The 23481-nt window shown below is 50.2% G+C and overlaps 1 protein-coding gene across 1 annotated transcript in view; it reads right to left on the bottom strand.

The window, feature by feature from the left end:
- LOC140399244 (hemicentin-1-like) overlaps positions 1-23481 on the bottom strand; it is a 492970-nt gene that overhangs the window by 42203 nt on the left and 427286 nt on the right. The window contains 11 exon segments of the mRNA XM_072488667.1: positions 434-604; positions 4554-4724; positions 6004-6174; positions 7186-7321; positions 7323-7357; positions 11723-11804; positions 12444-12634; positions 13641-13775; positions 14729-14942; positions 18939-19129; positions 22820-23089. Coding sequence (XP_072344768.1) covers positions 434-604; positions 4554-4724; positions 6004-6174; positions 7186-7321; positions 7323-7357; positions 11723-11804; positions 12444-12634; positions 13641-13775; positions 14729-14942; positions 18939-19129; positions 22820-23089 — 1767 coding nt within the window.

The following is a 23481-nucleotide window of genomic DNA, read 5'->3' as shown; positions in this document are numbered from 1 at the left end:
GGGGAGGATGGGAGCAGGGAGGGGGTGGGGGGAGGGGAGGATGGGAGCAGGGGGTTGTGGGAGAAGATCAGCCTTTGTTGTACGGCCTGGTCAAGCAGGCCCGGCCGACAGTGTGGTCCACTTCTGCTCCTAGCTTCTTCTTTACATTCCTAATGTCTAATCTGCAAGGAGGCAGCACTGATAGCGCTGCACTCCCTCAGCGCTGCACTGGAAGCGTCAGCCTGGATTATGGGCCCGGGTTCTTTGAGCCACGCCCCCCCCCCCCCCCCCCCCAGCTGTCAGACTCCGAGGCAAACGTGCTCAGTGGATTGAAGCAGAGCCGGATTCATTTCCTGGCAGGGGGAAGAGGAAACATCCATCGCATCAATCCCGCGGGATTTGAATCCGGGTCTGGCGGAAGCTGGAGGCGCTGACCCACTGGCAGCCTTTTCACCTGGACATGCGGGCTGGCTACAGCCAGATGTTTGGAAACCCTCTCCAAGGCAGCCTCTTCCATTTCCATTTGGGGGAGTGCTGCTGCACTGTCGCCGTCTCAGCCGCTTCCCCCCTCCGCACGAGACCGAGCATTCGCTCCACCGCTGCCAGGGGCTCCAACCTCCAGTAACTGCCGGGGAGAAAATTCAGGAAGCATCTCAGAACATTTAATCCATCAGCAATACATATTACGTTTAAAGGTGGTAACTGTCACCCACGGCTGCACCTTAAATTGTGATGCGGTGACTGAGGATTAATAAAGTGTGAGGGACTAAGACCTCACACTGATATTGTTAATAAAATATATATAGATATGCTCCTGATTATTTCTAACAAAAATTTAAACCGAACAAAGATTCTGTAAATGATTGACTCTAAGTCTGTGGGTGACCGGCAAAGCAACCTACCTGGGTGTTTCTGGGAAACTTGCACATCGTTATCCCTGAAGACACACGAACGACTCCCTGAGCGCTGCACAGGCAACATTCAAAGTGAGCTATACAAAGGCCATCTGCATTTCATAACCCAGGCTGGTCAGCAGGGGAATGCCCTAATGCTATGACAAAGGGCCCCTTTCAATTATGAATGGCTGAGATCAATCTCGGGCACCTAGAAGAGGGACACATGTCCTTTGTCAAAGATATTGTGGAGAGGTGGGAGTCATACGACATGGGTCGTTGGCTTGTGGGTCCAATAATATTGCCTTGCTGAACTGCATAGCTCAGTCTTCTGTCTAACATCTGGCTAGTAGGCCACACAATAAGTGTTCTGGCCCAGGTTGGACATCTGGCACCATCTACTCTGGTTCTGCTGGGAATTCTGAACCATCGCTTCCAAGACTGATTCATCGCTGCATGTCTATCTTATCGCATGAACACAACAACGTTGGAAAAGTGAATTATCCAGCATTGGGTTTCAGCCCACTGATCCTCGTGAAGAAATATCTCACTGGACTTTGATTATGAACTAAGGGACCCACATTAAACAATATCGCTTTTGATGCGAGTTTATGAATGTTTGAACGTGTTCACTGCTGTGGCGTTGTAAAGTAGACAGAGGGGGTCAATTTCTAAACTTTGTAAACGTCATTCGTCATCACCTGAACTTCGTAAAATGCAGAACAGCCTGTAAACTAACCCTTTGAGTTCATTTTATCCCGAGTTTACTGTCGGGTTATTAATATAATGTTAGATAACACAGAGCAAGTGTGTGAGGGAGCAGTGACAAAGCAGCGAGTGTGTCAGAGAGCGGTGACAAAGCAGTGAGTGTGTCAGGGAGCGGTGACAAAGCAGTGAGTTTGTCAGAGAGTGGTAACAAAGCAGTGTGTGTGTCAGGGGCGGTGACAAAGCAGTGGGTGTGCCAGGGAGTGGTGACAAAGCAGTGAGCGTGTCAGGGAGTGGTGACAAAGCAGTGAGTGTGTCAGGGAGCGGTGACAAAGCAGTGAGTGTGTCAGGGGACAGTGACAAAGCAGTGAGTGTGTCAGTGAGTGGAGACAAAGCAGTGAGTGTGTCAGGGAGTGGCGACAAAGCAGCAAATGTGTCATGGAGCAGTGACAAAGCAACGAGTGTGTCAGTGAGCGGTGACAAAGTGGTAAGTGTGTCAGTGAGCGGTGACAAAGCAGTGAGTGTGTCAGGGAGCGGTGACAAAGCAGTGAGTGTGTCAGGGAGCATGGCAAAGCAGTGAGTGTGTCAGGGAATGGTGACAAAGCAGCGAGTATGTAGGGGAATGGTGACAAAGCAGCAAGTGTGTCAGAGGGCAGTGACATAGCAGTGAGTGTGTCAGGGAGTGGTAACAAAGCAGTGAGTGTGTCACAGAGTGGTGACAAAGCAGTGAGTGTGTCAGGGGGCGGTGACAAAGCAGTGGGTGTGTCAGGGGGTGGTGCCAAAGCATTGAGTGTGTCAGGGAGTGGTGACAAAGCAGTGAGTGTGTTAGGGGGGCAGTGACAAAGCAGTGAGTGTGTCAGGGAGTGGTGACAAAGCAGTGAGTGTGTCAGGGAGTGGTGACAAAGCAGTGGGTGTGTCAGGGGGTGGTGACAAAGCAGTGAGTGTGTCAGAGAGTGGTGACAAAGCAGTGGGTGTGTCAGGGGGTGGTGCCAAAGCATTGAGTGTGTCAGGGAGTGGTGACAAAGCAGTGAGTGTGTTAGGGGGCAGTGACAAAGCAGTGAGTGTGTCAGGGAGTGGTGACAAAGCAGTGAGTGTGTCAGGGAGTGGTGACAAAGCAGTGGGTGTGTCAGGGGGTGGTGACAAAGCAGTGAGTGTGTCAGAGAGTGGTGACAAAGCAGTGAGTGTGTCAGGGAGTGGTGACAAAGCAGTGGGTGTGTCAGGGGGCGGTGACAAAGCAGTAAGTGTGTCAGGGAGTGGTGACAAAGCAGTGTGTGTCAGCGAATGGTGACAAAGCAGTGAGTGTGTCAGGGAGTGGTGACAGAGCAGGGAGTGTGTCGGAGTGGTGACAAAGCTGTGAGTGTGTCAGGGAGTGGTGACAGAGCAGTGAGTGTGTCAGGGAGTGGTAACAAAGAGTGAGTGTGTCAGGGAGTGGTGACAAAGCTGTGAGTGTGTCAGGGAGTGGTGACAGAGCAGTGAGTGTGTCAGGGAGTGGTAACAAAGAGTGAGTGTGTCAGGGAGTGGTGACAAAGCTGTGAGTGTGTCAGGGAGTGGTGACAGAGCAGTGAGTGTGTCAGGGAGTGGTGACAAAGCAGTGAGTGTGTCAGGGAGTGGTGACAAAGCAGTGAGTGTGTCAGGGAGTGGTGACAATGCAGCAAGTGTGTCAGTGGCTGGCGTTAGAAGATCTCAGTTTGCTTTTTGAATGGCAGTGTGAGTATTACTGCATTGTAACAGCACGAGTGTTTCACTCTCTTGAGGACGACAGGGCTGGTTTTAAACTCAGAGCTGGTTCCAGCACAGAGGTGACAGATTGCCAGGGACTGTAAGAAGGCTGCTGGACTTCGCTCTCTGCAGGACTGGCTGTGAGTTAATGGGGAAACTGGTTTCAATATCGAGGAATAAATATTCCAGTGAATTCTAATTGGGTTTGTCTTGAGCTGCAGTTGCAGCATTTGGACAGTAGATGGTGGAGTTATCCAGGTGTTCAGTGCCTGTGTGAATTCGCTCGCCACAACCCAAATTTAAGTTATATTGTTATTTCACCTCTGCAAACACTAGTTGTCGGCAGTGAGCAACGTTTCCAGTCAGCCTGGTTTGATTTTTCCTTCCCCTTTCTCGTGTGGGGGACGGATACCCAAGGCTGATTAAAGAATCAACCTTGTACTGGCCTGGTCCTCAGGCTGGAGGCCCGGGCATTTCGGACTGGCCTGGTCCTCAGGCTGGAGGCCCGGGCATTTCGGACTGGCCTGGTCCTCAGGCTGGAGGCCCAGGCATTTCGGACTGGCCTGGTCCTCAGGCTGGAGGCCCGGGCATTTTGGACTGGCCTGGTCCTCGGGCTGGAGGCCCAGGCATTTCGGACTGGCCTCGTCCTCAGGCTGGAGGCCCGGGGATTTCGGACTGGCCTCGTCCTCAGGCTGGAGGCTCGGGCATTTCGGACTGGCCTGGTCCTCAGGCTGGAGGCCCGGGGATTTCGGACTGGCCTTGTCCTCAGGGCTGGAGGCCTGGGCATTTCGGACTGGCCTCGTCCTCAGGGATGGGGACCCTGGACTTTTGGACTGGCCTGGTCCTCTGGGCTGGAGGCCGGGGCATTTCGGACTGGCCTGGTCCTCAGGGCTGGAGGCCTGGGCATTTCGGACTGGCCTCGTCCTCAGGGATGGGGACCCTGGACTTTTGGACTGGCCTGGTCCTCTGGGCTGGAGGCCGGGGCATTTCGGACTGGCCTGGTCCTCAGGGCTGGAGGCCTGGGCATTTCGGACTGGCCTCGTCCTCAGGGATGGGGACCCTGGACTTTTGGACTGGCCTGGTCCTCTGGGCTGGAGGCCGGGGCATTTCGGACTGGCCTGGTCCTCAGGCTGGTGTTCCGGGGATCAGGGACCTTTACTTGTGGGACTTTTAGCCCTTACTCGACAAGTGTCGACTCTGTCCAGCTTGAGTGAAGATCAAGACCGAACCACCCCCTAGCTCTCGATTCGAACTTACCAGGGCACAGGTCCATTCCGCACCGCTGCATCTGCACATTTGCCCCCAAACAGACCTTACCACCACTGGCAGGGGGTGGGTTGCTGCACGATCGGCTGCGTTTACTTTGTCCACCGCCGCAGGTCTGACTGCACAGGTTCCAGGGGTTCCAGGGGCCCCAGTTCCCATTCACTGAAAACAAGACACAGAGTTCCCTCATCGGTCAAAGTCATTTCAGCTCCAACACACCGCCTTGGTCATCCCGTTAACTCTACTGACTAAACTCTGCGCCCCCCCCCCGCATCACATTCACCGGAGCTGACAGCGAACAGATTCCCGATATCAGGAAGAGCCGATCGGCTGTGAGCAGCTTTGGGACGTCCCGAGATTGTGAAAGGTGCTATGCAAATGCAGCTTCCCTTTCGTCCTTGCCGAGAGGAGATATTGGCAATTGACCTCCCCAGGGGGCTCGCGGAATTCCAGCTTCCCCGCTGAGGGGCAGGGTGGGGGGGCCTGCAGCTGGGGCTCGTAAACCAGGCACTTAAAAGCCAGCCCGGATTGAGCATGATTGGAAGCCCCGGGTGGGCCTGCGTTTGCCGCACACCGCGTTTGCAGACTTATTTTAATTTGGCAGAACAAATCTTCCTGGTTAAACCCCTCGGGGCTCCTGTGTACATTATCCTGGCACACTGTGAGAAGTGGCTCATCTTCACCCAGTAATAATAATAATAATCTTTATTATTGTCACATTAACACTTCAATGAAGTTACTGTGAAAATACCCCAGTCGCCACACTCCGGCGCCTGTTCGGGTACACAGAGGGAGAATTCAGAATGTCCAATTCACCTAACCCGCACGCCTTTCGGGTCTTGTGGGAGGAAACCGGAGCACCCGGAGGAAACCCACGCAGACACGGGGAGAACGTGCAGACTCCGCACAGACAGTGACCCAAGCCGGGAATCGAACCTGGGACCCTGGCGCTGTGAAGCAACAGTGCCAATCACTCTGCTACCGTGCCGCCCTTGTACCGCTCGATGGCAACATGGCCACCATGGGCGTAGTGGATGGCAGTCACGGCTGTCACACTGTCCTGTGCCCCCATGGCCCTGCCTTTATTTACTGGCCAGACGGAAACAATTAAAATATTTCAAGCCGATTAACGTATTGTATATTACACAGAAACAGGCCATTCGGCCTAGCCAGTCCATACTATGCCTATTCCCCACTTGGATTTTCTCCTTATCTTTCCTCATCTAAATGTATCACTGTCTCCCTCTATTCCCATCTCCCTCACACAGTTATCCAGTTCCCTCTTAAATGTTTCCATGATATTTGCCGCAATCGTTCCCGGTGGTAACGAGCTCCATGTTCTCTGGGGGCGGGGGGTTAAGGAACTCCCCCTGAATTCCCAATTGGATTGAGCAGTGCGGCCTGGCCAACTCGCGCGTCCCCTTACCCGGCTTGCTCATACCTGGGCACGGCTCGCTCTTGCACAGTTCCACGTCGACGTCGCTTCCTTCGCACAGGCGGCCTCCGTGCTGAGGCGGGGGATCAAAGCACGAGCGTGACCGCTGGCGGGCCCCTCCCCCGCAGGAAGCGGAGCAGCGGGACCAGCTGTTCCAAACCGTCCACTGCCCATCCACTGTCGGGAAGGAAGGTTGGCGAAGGTCATCTCTCAACGTCAAAGGTTTTCCGCCTACTCTAAGACGCAGGTTACTCTGACCAGTGGAATTATATTGCAGGCTGAGGGTTAAACCTTATCATTGCTGGAATTGACTCGACTGACGTGAAGATAATCATAAACTAGCTTTCTTAAACAAATCTTCAGTAAAATGGAATAAGTAAACATTAGCAGTTGTACTGTTCTGGGCATGTGCAAAACGGAGGGGATTTTGTCGGGGATTGCCGACACCATGTCCACGGTATTAAATACGAGGGTGGCAATGAGTCCGGAGGTGGTGATTTTCGGGGTATCGCAGGACCCGGGAATCCAGGAGGAGAAAGAGGCAGACGTTCTGGCCATTGCTTCCCTGGTAGCCCGGAGGCGTATATTGCTGGCGTGGAGGAACGCGAAGCCCCCGAAATCGGAGACCTGGCTTTCAGATATCGCAGGCTTCCTCTGCCTGGAGAGAATGAAGTTCGCCATGAGAGGGTCTCAGCTGGGGTTCGCCCGGAGGTGGCAACCATTCGTCGACTTCCTCGCAGAGAACTAATCGTCAGCAGAAAAAGGGGGGGGGGGGCTAGGCTAGTGTAGGTTAGGGGGGTAAGTAATGGCAAGACCTGCGGGAGAGGGTGGCGGAATTTGCACTATGTATATATTTTTCTTGTTATTTATATTGTTGATTTTATTGCTGTTAAAATGCCAAAGAAAATACCTCAATAAAACATTTATTTTTTAAAAAATGATTTTGAGGAAAATGTAAAAAAAAAAACAATCTGTTTAGAAATTAGAACGGTCAGACTTTATGAACAGCTTATTCGGAGTACTTGTGAACATGCCCGGAAACCCCTGGCAGACACTTCCATCCAGGGTGGCATTGCCAGGCTGCCTGGTTGGCCAGTGCCAATGTGCCTGGGTAGCAGCAAGAGTACCGGAGTAACACCCTTCCAGAGCCCGGCAATCCGGGCTAATGACGTGGTTTCAGACCCTTACCTGAGCAAGGCTTTGAGTTACATTGCCTTGATTCTACATCCCAGCCACGACATGGTCTTCCTCCATTGGCAGGTAAGGGATTGTTGCACAGACGGATTCGCTCTTTGATCCCTTGGCCACAGGTAGCGCTGCACGGGGCCCCAGTCCAACCATCCGGAGAATTCGCCATGCACTGGGAGAGGAGAAAGTAACAGGTCACAACACCAGGAAGCCCCATCGGAGGGGCCAGGTTACACTTTACATTCAGAAAACCCAAGCAATGGATCGCAAGGAGCAATCCTGGGCCTATTCTTTTAGTTTCCACTTTTCGTTTTGCCGAGTGTTCACATCATAAAAATATGCCATTTGCCCCAACTGGTCTGTAGCTGCATGTAACCCCCACATGAGTCCTTACGTTACATTTCTGTGGTTCGACATCCCAGTCTCGCTATGATATTCCTCCTCTGGCTGGAAAGGCATTACTGCACAAACGGATTCGCTCTCGTTTCCCTCGGCAACAGGTAACGCTAAATGGGCGGTGGTCCGTGTGGCACTGGGTCCTGCACCCTAACCACACTCTGGGTAATGGGAGTTCCTCCTGAATGTTCCGCTGCATTTTGTGACTATTCTATTTTTAACGGCCCTAGTTTTAGACTCCCCCAGAAAGTGGAGATGTCTTCTTTCGGTCAACCTTATAAACCCCCTTCATCATTTTGAAGACCTCAATCAGGTCACCCCTCTGACTTCTGCTTTCTGGAGGGAATAACCCCAAACCTGTTCAGGATTGTTATAACCCCTCAGGTCTGGTATCACCCATTTCATTTTCTTTTTTATTCATTCATGGGATGTGGGCATCGCTGGCTGAGCTGGGCCAGCATTTATTGCCCGTCCCTGAGGACATATAAAAGTCAACCACATTGCTGTGGGTCTGGAGTCACATATAGACCAGACCAGGTTAAGGCAGCAGATTTCCTCCCCTAAAGGACATTAGTGAACATCTCCAAAGCCTCTATATCCTTTCTGTAATATCGAGGCTGGAACTGTGCACAGTAACTCCCAACATGGTCTAACCAAGGTTTGGTGCAAATCATAGAATTTACAATGCAGAAGGAAGCCATTCAGCCCATCGAGTCTGCACCGGCTCTTGGAAAGAGCACCCTACCCAAGTCCACACCTCCACCCTATTCCCATAACCCAGCAACCCCACCCAACACTAAGGGCAATTTTGGACACTAAGGGCAATTTAGCACAGCCAATCCACCTAACCTGCACATCTTTGGACTGTGGGAGGAAACCGGAGCACCCAGAGGAAACCCACACAGACACGGGGAGACTGTGCAGACTCCTCACAGACAGTGACCCAGCGGGGAATCAAACCTGGGACCCTGGAGCTGTGAAGCAATTGTGCTAACCACTATGCTACCGTGCTGCCCGCATGTACCATAAACATTGGTGCAGTGACCCAGGGCTGGGATCGAACCGTGTCCTCGGTGCCGTGAGGCAGCAGTGCTAACCACTGAGCCACTGTGCTGCCCTGGAGCTTCTACTTTTAATGGTTTGGCGAACCTTGCCCCACTTTGTCCACCTGCCCTGTTTGTATAACGTGTGTTTTGGGATTTAGAAAATGCTCTCAGTCAATTTGAGAAATGAGTGGCTTCTGAAGCTGCCTCGGTCGATGTCGTTTGCCCCTGAATCAGGAGGTGGTGAGTTTTAAACCTCAACCCAAGACATTAGCACATGGCCCAGGCTGACACATTGTGATGCCGAGTTGCTGCAGGTGCCTGACCCATTGGGTGAGATATGAAACCAAGTGTGCTCTTCCTTAACAGCGCAGAGACCATGGTGTTCCACAGAGTACACCATCATCTCTATCAGGATTTATCCTTCAATCCCTACCACATATTTAGAGGACCATTTGCATATGGACATACGAATTAGGGCTTGTGGGCCACTGTGCCTCAACTCCACATTCCGAATACTCCCCCGCCCCAATAACCTTTGACTCTCTTGTTCGTCAAGAATCTATCTACCTCTGCCCTAAAAAGAGTCATTGGCCCTGCCTCCACCGCAAACGAGGCCATTCAGCCCATCGAGCTCATGCCGGGCCATCCAAGTCACTCTTTTCAGTACAATAATCCCTCAAGATAAAACTGGTCATAAAGGCATCAACCTCACCTACCTTGCACAGTTAGAGTTATTCCTACAAAGGAAGATCCCATGAGATTCCGGGCTACACATTCGTATTCTCCTGTATCTTCCATCGCAGTGGAGAGGATTTGCAGAGTGGCGTTTGGTAACACAACCAGATGCTCATTCTCCCTGACTGGGTGTCCATTTTTGGTCCACTCCACAGCGGGTAGGGGCTCGCCTTCTGCCTGGCAGTGCAACGAGACTCTGTCCCCTACTCCCACAGTCGTGTCCAAAGGTTCCACGGTGAACACGGGTGCACCTTGCAGAGAGGGAAACAAATTTGTTCAACAGATTGAAGTCAGATTGACAGTCGGTGGACCTGTCCCACAGTACCTCAATGCAAATGGAGTCACTCAATGAACCGTGCATGTCAGATGACAAACATGCAAGTGAAGCGAGCTGGGGAGGAAAATGGGGGACCTTGGACCTATTGTTCCCACAGATCTCCAGCCCTGTGGGTTTTCCTCACCTAGTGTCTGGATCTGTTCTAGACCACCAAGATTGATATAATTAGTTAACCATTATTGACAGTCGCTTGGTAGTACAAGAACTTGAGTATTGTGGAAAAAAGAGACACAGTGTCGAAGTTTTTCAGTGTGCACTCATCAGGACTGGCAAAAGAATGGCAAAATTCGAAAGGAGCAACAATTTACACTTTTTGAATTAAGCTAAAGCAAAGGGGACAATAGCTCCCCAGTGCATTCTCCACAGTAACGCCTCAATCAATCAGTTATCTTGTTAGATTAGCACCCTTTTCTCATACAGTATAAACTTTTGCTCCCCATGAAATTTGGCATTCTTGCATTTTTCCTGACGAATGCAAGAGGAAAAGCTTCAACATGGTTGTTTTATCTTCATAATTGTTGTATCATGCGAGTGCCAGGATGGTAGGAAGTGAACGAGATGGACCTTGGCCTGTTCTTGTTCGGCAATTCCTGTCCTCCAAAGTGTTAATCTTCTTGTGGGTTGGAGGAGGCCATGTTTCTGCAGAGCATGCTCACTGAAACAGTGCATTATGGGACTGAGCCACTTCGGTCGGTCTGACCCCAATGGCCACAGGTCTCAGTTTTGAATTGGCAGTCTTTTTTTTGAGCAGGGTATCTGGGAAACCTCTTATCAGAAATTGGACACCGCTGGGATTGATTCGATCTGTGACCTGTTTAGCAAAATCAAACAATCAGTCATAGGTTCAATTCCCATTCCAGAGACTTAAGCACAGAAATCCAGGCCGACGCTCCGGTGTGCTGCACTGTCAGAGGTGCCGTCTTCGGATGAGCCGTTAAACCAAAGCACCATTTGCCCTCTCGGGTGGCTATAAAGAAAAAGTCCCACGGTGCTGTATTGAACAAGGGGAGGTATCTGCGATATTATAAACAGAATGTCAGAGTCAGATTGTGGAATCAGCTCTCATTCCAGAAACCCTGAGCAGAAGATTTAGGCTGACATCGCAGTGCAGCACTGAGAGAGTGCTGCACTGTCAGTGGTCCGGTCCTACGGATAAGACATTAAACCAAGGCCACTCAACTGGGTGTAAAAGATCCCACTATTATAAAGAAGATTTGACCCTGGTGTCCTGGTTAATATTTATTCCCCCAATCAATGTCACGTTGTTTTTCTGGTCACTACCACTTTGCTGTTCTGGGATCTTGCTGTGCGCAAATTGCAAATTACAACAGTGGCCACCCTTCAAAAGAACTGCATTGCAGCTTCCTGAGGTCATGGGAGGCACTACAGTAATACAGCTCCTTCTTTCTCTATGTCGGTGCTATTGGCTGTTCTGATCAATACTGAAAGTTAATCTAGGACAAAGGTTCGGCACAACATCGTGGGCCGAAGGGCCTGTTCTGTGCTGTATTTTCTATGTTCTATATGTTCTATGTTAACACAGAAAGATAGAGGGAATGGAAAAGAAGAAGGCAGCAGCAGCAGCCCGGGGGGGGGGGGGGGGGGGGGGGGGGAGGAACCAGAAGGAGTCTCAGGGTTATTAATATATATGTATAATATGTATAGGTCGTTGCTATAAATAATTGTATATTGGACTGTTAAATCATATTTTTGGAGAGTGTTTATCTGAGACAAGGCAGTTGCCATTTAGTTTTAGTTTTCGTTTTTGTTATATATTATTTATTCTTTGTTTATAAAACAGGTCATTGTTATCTATACTGTTATATTATTGTGTAAAGGATACACAATGTACTGTGATGGTTGACCAAAAATTTTCAATAAAATATTTAAAAAAAAAAAAAAATACTGAAAGTTAAGACACCCCAAGAACCGCCAATGGCCAAGCAGCATTAGAGCAGCATTTGGGCCTCTATCACAGGGTGACGAGGTGCCCCCCCCCTCCCTCCCCCGAGAGTGTACTTACTCTGCAACATCAGAGTGACCTTCCGTTCCACCACGCCAGCTTCATTTTCCGCAACGCACTTGTAGTCTCCGGCATCTTCGTTCTATCAGAAAGCCGGAAGGTATATCAGTGAAAGGAAACAAAAATTAAGCTTGTTCATCAGAAACCTTGCGTACAGGTCAACCTTTGTTCACTGATAAAGAGGGAAAGACTGGGTCTGAGCTTTCCGGAGCTGGGAATGAGACCTTCCCACGATATGTGTCCAGCGGGCTGTAGCTGATGTCGACTGTGTCCGTGAGGAGGCAGCCATCCCTGTTTCTCCAGAAGCAGGATAATTGCCTAGCCTGAGCGTATCCCGGCCTGCCGTCAAAAGCACACACCCCAACAGGTCTGCAGGCGCAGAGAGAGACAGAGACAGAGACAGAGACAGAGAGAGACAGTGAGAGCGACAAAGAGTAGACTACAAGACGACAGCAGCAGCAGCAGGTAAAACGATAAGGTCACAGAATCATAGAATTGACAGTGCAGAAGGATGCCATTCGGCCCATGGAGTCTGCACAGGTGCCTGGAAAGAGCACCCTACCCAAGCCCCCACCTCCACCCTATCCAAGAGGTCAAGAGGAAAAAATATAAGAAGAAAGCGCAGGGAAAGGAGGAGAACGAGGAGGACCGAAATATTACGACTCGTCCCATTACAGCCTTCCTCGCAGGTTGGCTGAACCCGAGGGGACGCGCGACTCACCATCGTCCCGTAGATCGCCAGGGAACCATTATTCATTTGGCGAATACGATTACTAATGGTGAGGGGTCTGCCGTTTTTGTTCCAGTTTATCGACGGCACCGGATCGCCATGGGCTTCACAGTTCAAAACAGCATTCCCTCCCAGGGGCTCCGTCTGGTAAGCGGTCAGTTCTCCTCGGAGAACCGGGGCCTCTGCAAATGGAAGAGAATGTCAGCAGTCACCCCGAGGCTCCTTTGTCTGCCCTGCTCCATTTCTAAAGTTGGAAAATTCGGCAAAGCTTCCATCAAAAATGGAGCATCTCCACTGATAGATTAAATGATCCAGTTTTGATATGTTTGCACAGAAGGTTATTCAACACAGGAAAGCCCAGTAACGTCTCTACTTCCTACGGAAGATAAAGAAATTCGGAATGTCTGCATCGACTCTCACAAACGTCTACAGATGTTCAATAGAGAGCGTCCTATCCAGCTGCATCACAGCCTGGTATGGCAACTGCTCGGTCCAAGATCGCAAGAAACTGCAGAGTGTGGTGAACTCAGTCCAGCGCATCACACAAGCTTGCCCCCCCACATTGATTCTGTATTCACCTCCCGCTGCCTCAGGAAGGCAGACAGCATTATCAGAGACCCCTCCCACCCAGGCATTGCCTTCTTCCAGACCCTTCCATCAGACAGAAGGTACCAGACGTCTGAAGACCCGCACATCCAGACATGGGAACAGCTTCTTCCCCACAGCTACAAGACTCCTCAACGACTCCCCCTCGGACTGATCTGTTCCCTGTAAGAACACTATTCATGACGCCCTATGCTGCTCTTGCTCGTGTATTTGCTTTGTTTGGCCCCTTGTTCCGCACTGTAACGGTTCACTGTTTGTCGATGTACCATTTGTCAATGTTCTCTGTTGATTATTCTCTTTGCCTACTATGTACGTACTGTGTACATTCCCTCGGCCGCAGAAAAATACTTTTCACTGTACTTCGGTACATGTGACAATAAATCAAATCAAATCATATTTTCCCCAATTTGAGTTAATTATTGATCTGCACATTTACCGAGAACAAATATCCGTCACCCCCAGAACTAGAAAATAAAAATTACCCCAAAGCTGTGCATAAAGGTACTCCCCAAGATTGGTACAAAGATATCAATATTCCCAAAGGTCAAATGTGACAAACAATACAACCAATGGCAGTCCTACCTTTCACATAGACAAAGCCAATCGCTTTGATCATCCCGACAGCATTTTCTGCTGTGCACACATAAGTACCGGAATCTTCTTTGGAAACCTTTTCCGTGATCAGTTCACTCCGACCTTCGCTCCCGGAATCTTTCACTGAATAACAAAACAGAGTAATCCAGAGTAATCCAGCCTTTACTGATACAGCAGCCCAGACAAAGGCACAACTTAACCAAACGTGGAAAAAAATACGACACATCCCTTCGTCTCATTGTGCGAAACGTTTTTTAAAAACACGAATCTGTTCCCACGTTGAATGAAAGGTGATCTCGTTGAAATTCCCAGATGGCTTAATAACAGAGACAGAAATTCAATTTTCCAACAATGAGACCTTTTCAGCATTTTAGAATGTATTTTAATTGCTCCAGTAATACTCTCACAAATGTGTCTGATTGAGGGGCAGCACGATGATGCAGTGGTTAGCACTGCTGCGTCATGGCGCCGAGGTTCCAGGTTCAATCCTGGCTCTGGGTCACTGTCCTATGTTGAGTTTGTACATTCTCCCCGTGTTTACGTGAGTCTCTCCCCCACAACCCAAAGATCATAGAATTTACAGTGATTCGAATGTGTTCCACTTTTGATTCCCAGTTCATGTGGATCAGGAAGGCCTGCAAAGTGTTAGGAATGAGTTAAGAGACATTTCAATTACATGTCAAATTGATGTTAAGTATCCAATAATTGACACTGATATGTACAGGGATTACAGGTGGCACTTGTGTGTGGTGATAGAGTTTTGTATAGAGTGTGTTCAAGGGAAATAAAGGTGTTTTGGAAAGAAGCAGAACTCTTGACTCCTTACTCAGCTAGAAGCTAACACAATGTTTCTATGGTCAAATAGCCAATGAACACTCTGTGTGGTCTCCAGTGAAAAATAGTAATTTGGATAAGAAAGGCCAGCACCCAGGGAGCCAGCATCCTGAGTAATGTATCAGACTACACTGATAAGGTAAATGATGACAAACACATTGTAAATTTCTATGCGCTTGGTTCTCTGTTAAACAGAGGATTTAGCAAATGGCACTGGATAACACGAACATTCACTTCCATACCTGCAATAGGCTTGTTATTGAAGATCCAGCTGATCGATGGAGTAGGAAAGCCTTTTGCCCCACACGTCAGTAACAGCCTTTCCCCCTTGTGGAGAGATACGTCTGCAGGGAGCTCCGTGAATGCTGGCTGAACGCTGACGGACAGGTGGATGTCAATGCTGGCCTTGCCGGCTGTACTGACTGCCGTGCAGGTGTAGACGCCGGCATCCTCCGGCTGTGGGAAACAAGGAGAGGGAGGAGGGTTAACCATTCTCAGCCCGCATCGTGTGGCCACGGGACATCCCGCTGAACTGGCAATCTCCAAGCGGGCTGCGGTGGGAAATCGAAAAACTCCTCAATTGGAGCAGATGCGCTTTTCACCAGGATTGGCGAATCACTGATCCGTCGGCCGATTTGTTGTGTGGGAGAAATGTTACTCTGCAAATATCCCCGCACTGCTGACATTCGCCACGGATGAGTCGACATTATAAAAAGACACAGTTACAAAAGAAAGTGGGAAAATGATTGAAGATGACGGGCAATTTACCGTCAGGGTAAACTCGGCCTCCTCTTCCCCCACATACTCAACTGCATTTCAGAAATATCTCGTTTCGGAGTCTAAACAGGCCCCACCAGTCCCATTGGTACAAACAAATAGTGTAAAGTAGGCTTCTTTTCTTTGCCAGTGCTTCAGTCTCAGTCTGACCAGCAGCTGAGGTAGAGGAAATGCACCCCAGTTAAATATCATTGTAACCCTAATCAGGATAAGACTGGCACAGGACACAGAGCTGGAGGACCTGTCTCTGCCCATGGCATCAGGCTGCCGCCTTCTCTACAAGGAAGGAAGGACTTTAAGAGGGTAGGGCCACTGGTGGTTGTTCTTGCCCAACTTCAAGGTGCTGGACTAAGGGGACAGATTGGGCAGAATCTTACCGGATGTTCCCCCAAAGTGCCAGGCTCAGATTGTAAACTGGCGTGTAGCTCTCCAGCCGCACACAACAGTTTTCACTCCAGATTCGGAGCCTCTTTAAAGAAAGAAAATGAGTGGGCGTGGTTTACGTCGTCACTGTGACGGGGCGGGGCCTGGTAGAGTCGGCTCGGGGGACCATCATTAACCGCGCGCCCCCCCCCCCCCCCCCCGGCCACAGGGAAGCTCCCCCCGGTAACCCCCCCCCCCCAACAAACCCCCCCCCCCCCAACCCCATCCCCACCCCACTGCCACACAATCATCGGACTCCCCCCCCGAACAATCATGGGGGAATCCCCCAACAACGTGGGAATATCACCAGGGTCCCCCTCCTCATTTCCCCCCCCCCCCCCCCAACACACATAGATGGTACAACCTCCCTCATCCCCACAGGGCTCCCATGAGGGTCTGCCCTTGGCACTACCTTCCCCACCCCCCACACTGCCCCCGGCACAGGTTGGCAATGCCAAGGCATTGCTCAGGCATGCCCCTTTCCCCCAGGAGCTATACATTCCTTTGCGTCCCCAGGTGATCCCCTCGGCTGAATCCTGTCTTTAGAGAGCTGTTGTTGACCCCGCCAATGTGACGTCATGTCAGCGAGGTGTGAATATCCAGTGAGGGGAGATCATGTGGCGGGAAGGCCTGTTGATGGGCTGGTTTAGCACACTGGGCTAAATCGCTGGCTTTTAAAGCAGACCAAGGCAGGCCAGCAGCACGGTTCAATTCCCATACCAGCCTCCCCGAACAGGCGCCGGAATAATAATAGAGGCTTTTCACAGTAACTTCATTGATGCCTACTTGTGGCAATAAGCGATTTTCATTTCATTTTCATTTCATACGATTGAAATGTATTTTAACGCATTTAAATGTGGTTCCCGCTCATCATAGAATTTACAGTGCTGAAGGAGGCCATTCGGCCCATCGAGTCTGCACCAGCTCTTTGAAAGAGCACCCTACCCAACCCCACACCTCCACCCTATCCCCATAACCCAGTAACCCCACCCAACAGTAAGGGCAATTTTGGACACTAAGGGCAATTTAGCATGGCCAATCCACCTGACCTGCACATCTTTGGACTGTGGGAGGAAACCGGAGCACCCGGAGGAAACCCACGCACACACGGGGAGAACGTGCAGACTCCGCACAGACAGTGACCCAAGCCGGGAATCGAACCTGGGACCCTGGAGCTGTGAAGCAATTGTGCTAACCACCATGCTGCCCTCATGACATCACCGGCAAGGGGCAGGAAAATCAGGAAACCCGACTCTCTCTGGGTTGTCACTCGTGATGCCGTGATCTCGGATGGTGATCGCAGACTGGAAAATCGCCCCGGTAGAGTGGGAGGGGGAGGGGAAAATACATTGAAAAGAGAAATGGAAGGGGTTTCCTTAACGGACCAGCTGATAAATTTAACGTGGAGTTCATTGAGTGGAAGAAGTCAGGGTATCCCAAAAACCCTGCAATGAAGCACAGTCACCTTTAGGAAACTTGACGACCACTTTATGCACAGCAAGCTCCCACAATCAGCAATCGTCGCTTTTTATTGATGTTGCTGGTGGGATAAATATTGGCCGGGGCGCGCGGTTGAATATTGCCGTGGGACGTGAAAGGGTAGGGATGGTTTAAATTCAACATCTCTTTCCAAAGAGCACACCTCTGAAAGTTGAGCACTCCCTCAGGAGAGTCAACCTGCTTTTAGCACGTCAAGACTCTGGACTGAGATTTGAATTCACAACCTTCTGACTTGGAGGCAAGAGAATGTTACCACTGAGCCACCACAGACAGATGGCCCAAGGAAGGGTCAAATTGTGACTTTCAGTTTACTGGCTGATCACTGGTGTCACAGAGGGTCACTCGAGTAGGGTCAGCTCCCGCAGATGGAGGACTGACCACGCCCACAGAACTGTATTCCAGGACAGGACAGGAGGCCAGCAAGGTGGTGACTATGAGAAGGTACTTGATGCACATTTTCCCACAGACAGGTATGACCAATTACTGAACAGGTACTTACTAGCCTGGAGGCGCTGGTGACGGCGCCGCTGCCGCTTCCTCCAGCGAGGTATACCACGAGCCCGGTGGTGGCGGCTACTCTCAAAATTTGGGGACAATGGAGACGTCACAGGTGAGCGCCTCGGTGTGGTCCCTGATACGGGGGAACCACCAGTTTGTCCCCGGGAGGATGGACGGAGGGTTCCTGCGCTGGCACAGGGCAGGTATTAGAAGGATGGGGGACCTGTTTGTCGATGGGAAGTTTGCGAGCCTGGGTGAGCTGGAGGAGAGGTTGAGGATCCCCCCCCCGGGAACACCTTCAGATATATGCAGGTAAGGGAGTTTGTTAGGCGGCAGGTGGTGGAGTTCCCAGTGTTGCCGCCACGCAGGGTCCAGGACAGGGTGCTGTCAGGGGCGTGGGTTGGAGAGGGGAGGATCTCGGCAACGTATCAGGTGATGCAGGAGGAGGCCTCGGTGGAGGAGCTAAAGGGTAAGTGGGAGGAGGAGTTGGGTGAGGAGATTGATGAGGGGAAGTGGGCGGATGCCCTGGGGAGGGTGAACTCTTCCTCCTCTTGCGCGAGGCTCAGCCTCATACAATTTAAGGTGCTGCATAGGGCTCACATGACCGGGGCAAGGATAAGCCGGTTTTTTGGGGGTGAGGACAGGTGTGTTAGGTGCTCAGGGAGCCCAGCAAACCACACCCACATGTTCTGGGCGTGCCCAGCGCTGGAGGACTTTTGGAAGGGTGTAGCGAGGACGGTGTCGAGGGTGGTAGGTTCCAGGGTCAAGCCGGGCTGGGGGCTCGCAATATTTGGGGTGGCAGTGGAGCCGGGAGTGCAGGAGGCGAAAGAGGCCGGAATTCTGGCCTTTGCGTGCCTGGTAGCCCGGTGAAGGATTCTCCTTCAGTGGGAGGATGCGAGGCCCCCAAGCGTGGAATCTTGGATCAACGATATGGCGGGGTTTATTAAATTGGAGAGGGTGAAATTTGCCTTAAGGGGATCGGTGCAAGGGTTCTTCAGGCAGTGGCAACCGTTCCCAGACTTCCTGGCAGAGCATTAGGAGATGGTCAGCAGCGGCAGCAACCCGAGGGAGGGGCTAGTTCGTTTCTCTTGAGTGGGCGTGTATATTTGTTTTTGTGTTGATGATGGCTGTTAATTTATTATTTATGTATACGGGGGGGGGGGGGGGGTTTGTTCTTTTCTTTCTGTATTTTGTTATTGATATTTTGTGGAAATTTGAATTAAAATTATTGTTTAAAAAAGAACAGGTACTTACTGTCACGTTCTCCACGATCAGTTCCCCGGACTGCAGTACAGTGAATTTTCCTGGAACATCAGGCACCGCGACGCCATCCTTTTCCCAATACACCATGGGTACCGGCGATCCCCGAGTGGCACAGGACAAGAGGGCTTGTGAATCCTGCAGCACCGAAAACTCTGACTGGCCAATCGAGATCGACGGCGGAACTGCGTCAAAAAAAACCCATTGTGAAACAGAATCCGATTCGCTCCCTTGTATCCGGGGAGAACCTTGTCCCATTGCGCCCACTCCCCTCGGCACCTTGCCACTCGCAATTCCGTAAAGAAAAAACAATTTATTTACACAGTGATTCCACATTCCCAGCACCATCCCTCAGGGGCTCACTCCCAATTTAAAGGTTCTGAAATGTAGTCAATGCTGTTACATAGCCAAATGTGCCTTCCATTTACACACAGCAAGATCCCACAAGATAATGGACGGGTTTCTTTGCCCTAGTGGTGTTAGTGGAGGGATGAATGTTGGCAGGAACATCAGCAGGATTCTTTGCTCTTCAATAGTCTGAAAGGATTTCTTCACCCAGCTGAAGGGTCAGCCAGGGTTCAGGCAGGCAGTGTGGCACTGTAACAGTGCTGAAATACCAAGGGTGTCCGCTGACAGTGTGGCACTGTAACAGTGCTGAAATACCAAGGGTGTCCGCTGACAGTGTGGTACTGTAACAGTACTGAAATACCAAGAGGGGGTAGAAGGTGACAGGGCCACATTAGAACTTATTATCCAATCACTATTTCACCGGTCGGGGATGGGGGGGGCATTGACTGGGGTTCTGACAGTTTCCCACCATGAAGGGAAAGAGATCAGGAGGATTGATCCTCTCTTCATTAACACTCCAGGTCTGTAAACCTCTGGGGCAGGTGAACACCTGGAACACTATGTGCAGTTTTGGTCTCCATATTTAAGGAAGGATACACTTACTCTGGAGGCAGTGCAGCAGTACAGTGAAGGATGCAAATAGCACGGTAGCACAGTGGTTAGCACTGTTGCTTCACAGCACCAGGGTCCCAGGTTCGATTCCCGGCCTGGTGCTGGTTTAGCACAGCAGCCTAAACCGCTGGCTTGTAAAGCAGAACAATGCCAGCAGCGCGGGTTCAATTCCCGTACCCAGCCTCCCAGAACAGGCGCTGGAATGTGGCGACTAGGGGCTTTTCACAGTAACTTCATTTGAAGCCTACTTGTGACAAGAAGCGATTTTCGTTTTCATTTCATTTTCACTGCCTGTGCGGAGTCTGCACGTTCTCCCCGTGTGTGCGTGGGTTTCCTCCGGGTGCTCCGGTTTCCTCCCACAGTCCCGAATGGTGTGCACTTGGTGAATTGGACATTCTGAATTCTCCCCCAGTGTACCCAAACGGGTGCTGGAGTGTGGCAACTAGGGGCTTTTCACAGTAACTTCATTGCAGTGTTAATGTAAGCCTACTTGTGACACTAATAAAGTTTATTATTAATATTATTAATGCAGTGAAAGCAGTTCACAGGAGGTTTACTACATTGATACCTGGAATGAACGGGTTTGTCTTCGGAGGATAAGTTGGACAGACTGAGCTTGTTTAGCACAGGGCTAAATCGCTGGCTTTCAAAGCAGACCAAGGCAGGCCAGCAGCACGGTTCAATTCCCGTACCAGCCTCCCCGAACAGGCACCGGAATGTGACGACTTGGGGCTTTTCACAGTAACTTCATTTGAAGCCTACTTGAAATGAAAATCGTTTATTGTCACAAGTAGGCTTCAAATGAAGTTACTGTGAAAAGCCCCTAGTCGCCACATTCCGGCGCCTGTTCGGGGAGGCTGTTACGGGAATCGAACCGTGCTGCTGGCCTGCCTCGGTCTGCTTTGAAAGCCAGCGATTTAGCCCTGTGCTAAACAGGGCAATAAGCAAATTTCATTTACACTGGCGTTTAGAGGAGTGAGGGGGTGAAGTGATTGAAGTAGCTAAGATCCCGAAACAAGGCGGAAGTAAAAAGGATGTTTCATCTTGTGGGTGAGTCCAAGATTGGGAGGCACTGTTTTAAAATTAGGGGCTGCCCTTTTAGCACAGAAACGAGGAGATTATTTTCCCTCGGGGGTTGCGCAGGTTTGGAATTCTCTGCCTCAGGAGTGGTTGGAAACAGGGCCACTGAATAGTTTTAAGATGCAGGTAGATCGATTCCTGTTGGACGAGGGAATTAAAGGTGATCGGTGGGGTAGATGGGAATGCGGAATCTGAAACACAATAAGATCAGCCATCACCTTGCTAAATGAGCAAGCTCGAGGGGATGAATTGCCAACTTCTATTTCATATCTTCGTATGTAAATTGGTCGCTGGGTTGAGAGGGTTGTCCAATCACGGGAGGCTGAGTAAATTGGGCCGATATTCTCTGGGGTTCAGAAGAATTGGAGGTGATCTCGTTGAAACATAGAAGATCCTGAAGAGGATTGACAAGATAGGTACAGAGAGGTTGTTTCCCTGGTCGGGGAGTCTGAAACACAGCGACACAGCCTCAGGATAAGCAGTCGATTATTTCGGACTGAGATGAGAAGTTTCTTCAAGCAGAGGGTTATGAATCTTTGGAATTTTCTATCCCACTGGGTTGTGGATGCTCTAAATATTGTTGACTATATTTAAGGCTGGTATAGATGGATTTTTGATCTCTCAGTGAATTAAGGGATATGGGGAATGTGTAGGCAAGTGGATTGGAGCCCAAGACCAGTCATGTTTGCATTGAGTGGTGGAGCAGGCTTGATGGACTGAATTATTTTTTTATTCGTTCATAGGTCATGGGTATTGCAGGCTGTGCCAATTGCTGAATCCATAATTGCCCAATATGAGTCGACCACATTGCCGTGTGTCTGGAGTACCATATAGGCCAGACCAGGTAAGGAACAGCAGATGTCAGGTGTCCTTCCCTAGAGTTTTAATTCAATATTTTATTGAGTTTAAATTCCATCATCTGCAGTGATGGGATTTGAAGCTGGGACCCCAGGTCATTATGGTAGGTCTCTGGATTACTAGTCCAGTGACACTAAGCCACCGCCTCCTCACTGAATAGACTCAACTCATATTCCTTTCTCTTGTGCTTTATAAAACATTGTCTGGCGTCTGACACAGAACCTAACCAGCAATGGCTACATATCATATAGTCAGACAAAAACCTCACTGCTCTATCTCCAAAGTGACGCTCCTCCTTGGCAGTGCCTTGGGAATTATGATCGAATTTTCAGGCGGTGTCAGCCGTGATTCCGTTGCCAGCACTCTCGCCTCTCAGTCAGAAGGTCGCGAGTTCAAGTCCCACTCGAGGCACGTGAGCATGTCATTCAGACTGACACCCCCAGTGCGCTACTGAGGGAGCTCAACACCGCTGGAGGTGCCGTCTTTCAGATCAGACATCAAACTGAGGCATCATCAGCTCTCCGAGGTGCAACAAGTGCTGGGGGAACTATTTCAAGATGGGTAAGGAAATTCTCCTCGATGTCCCGGTCGTCATTTATCCCTCATCCAAGATGATAAAGATCAGAGTAGCAGTCACTGGCGCATTATTGCTTATGGGATCTTGCTGTGTGTAAATGGCTGCGGCATTTCCTATATTACAAAGTGACGTCGAGGCTACATTACAGATTGGCTGTGGAGCACTCTGAGAGAGGCGCTATATAAATGCAAGCTCTTTCTGAAATATTAGCCAATCTGATCCCTTTCCCGATATTGATGTATCCATCAATCCAATAGAATAAAGGCCAAATTCACCAGGACATCAGGCAGCACAAACCACCTGACAGCATCAGCTGGGAATCACACTCTGTGAAGCACATTTTGCTACATTAAAGATGCTATATAAATGCACGTTGTATGAGTGACGGAGCTACTCTCACCCTGCACCACGAGAATTGTGTCCGTGCTGACTACGCCAACTCTGTTTCTGGCAATACACGTGTACCATCCTGCATCAGTGAGCTGGACGCCCGGAATCCGTAAGGAACCATTCACAAACATTTGCAGGCGCAACTGGTCAACAATGGCGTGGCCATCTTTCACCCATGTCACCTCGGGTTTAGGATGGCCTTCCGCCTCACAGGGTAACGTTGCCGAGCGGTCAAAGGTGGCTTTATATTCCCGACTGTGAGCCTTTATAACTGGTGGAACTGAGTGAAAGAGAGAGAACAATTATTTCATCGTTCATGATACAATGAGAAGATTGCCTTTATCATATATATGTAATCAGTCTGTCTTTGACCACTGAACGCCTGGGAGTCAATCTGTGTCTGACCCCTGGCCGTCTGGGAGTCATAGAACATAGAACAGTACAGCACAGTACAGCCCTTCAGCCCACGGTGTTGTGCCGACCATTTATCCTAATCTAAGATCAATCTAACCTACACCCCTTCAATTTACTGCTGTCCATGTGCCTGTCCAAGAGTCGCTTAAATGTCCCCAATGACTCTGACTCCACCACCACTGCTGACAGTGCATTCCACACACCCACCGCTCTCTGTGTAAAGAACCAGCCTCTGATATCTCCCCTATACCTTCCTCC

This window comes from Scyliorhinus torazame, chromosome 22 (genome assembly GCF_047496885.1).
Source record: "Scyliorhinus torazame isolate Kashiwa2021f chromosome 22, sScyTor2.1, whole genome shotgun sequence".
NCBI classification, from domain to species: Eukaryota; Metazoa; Chordata; class Chondrichthyes; order Carcharhiniformes; family Scyliorhinidae; genus Scyliorhinus; species Scyliorhinus torazame.
This window is presented reverse-complemented; position numbering and strand designations above follow the sequence as displayed.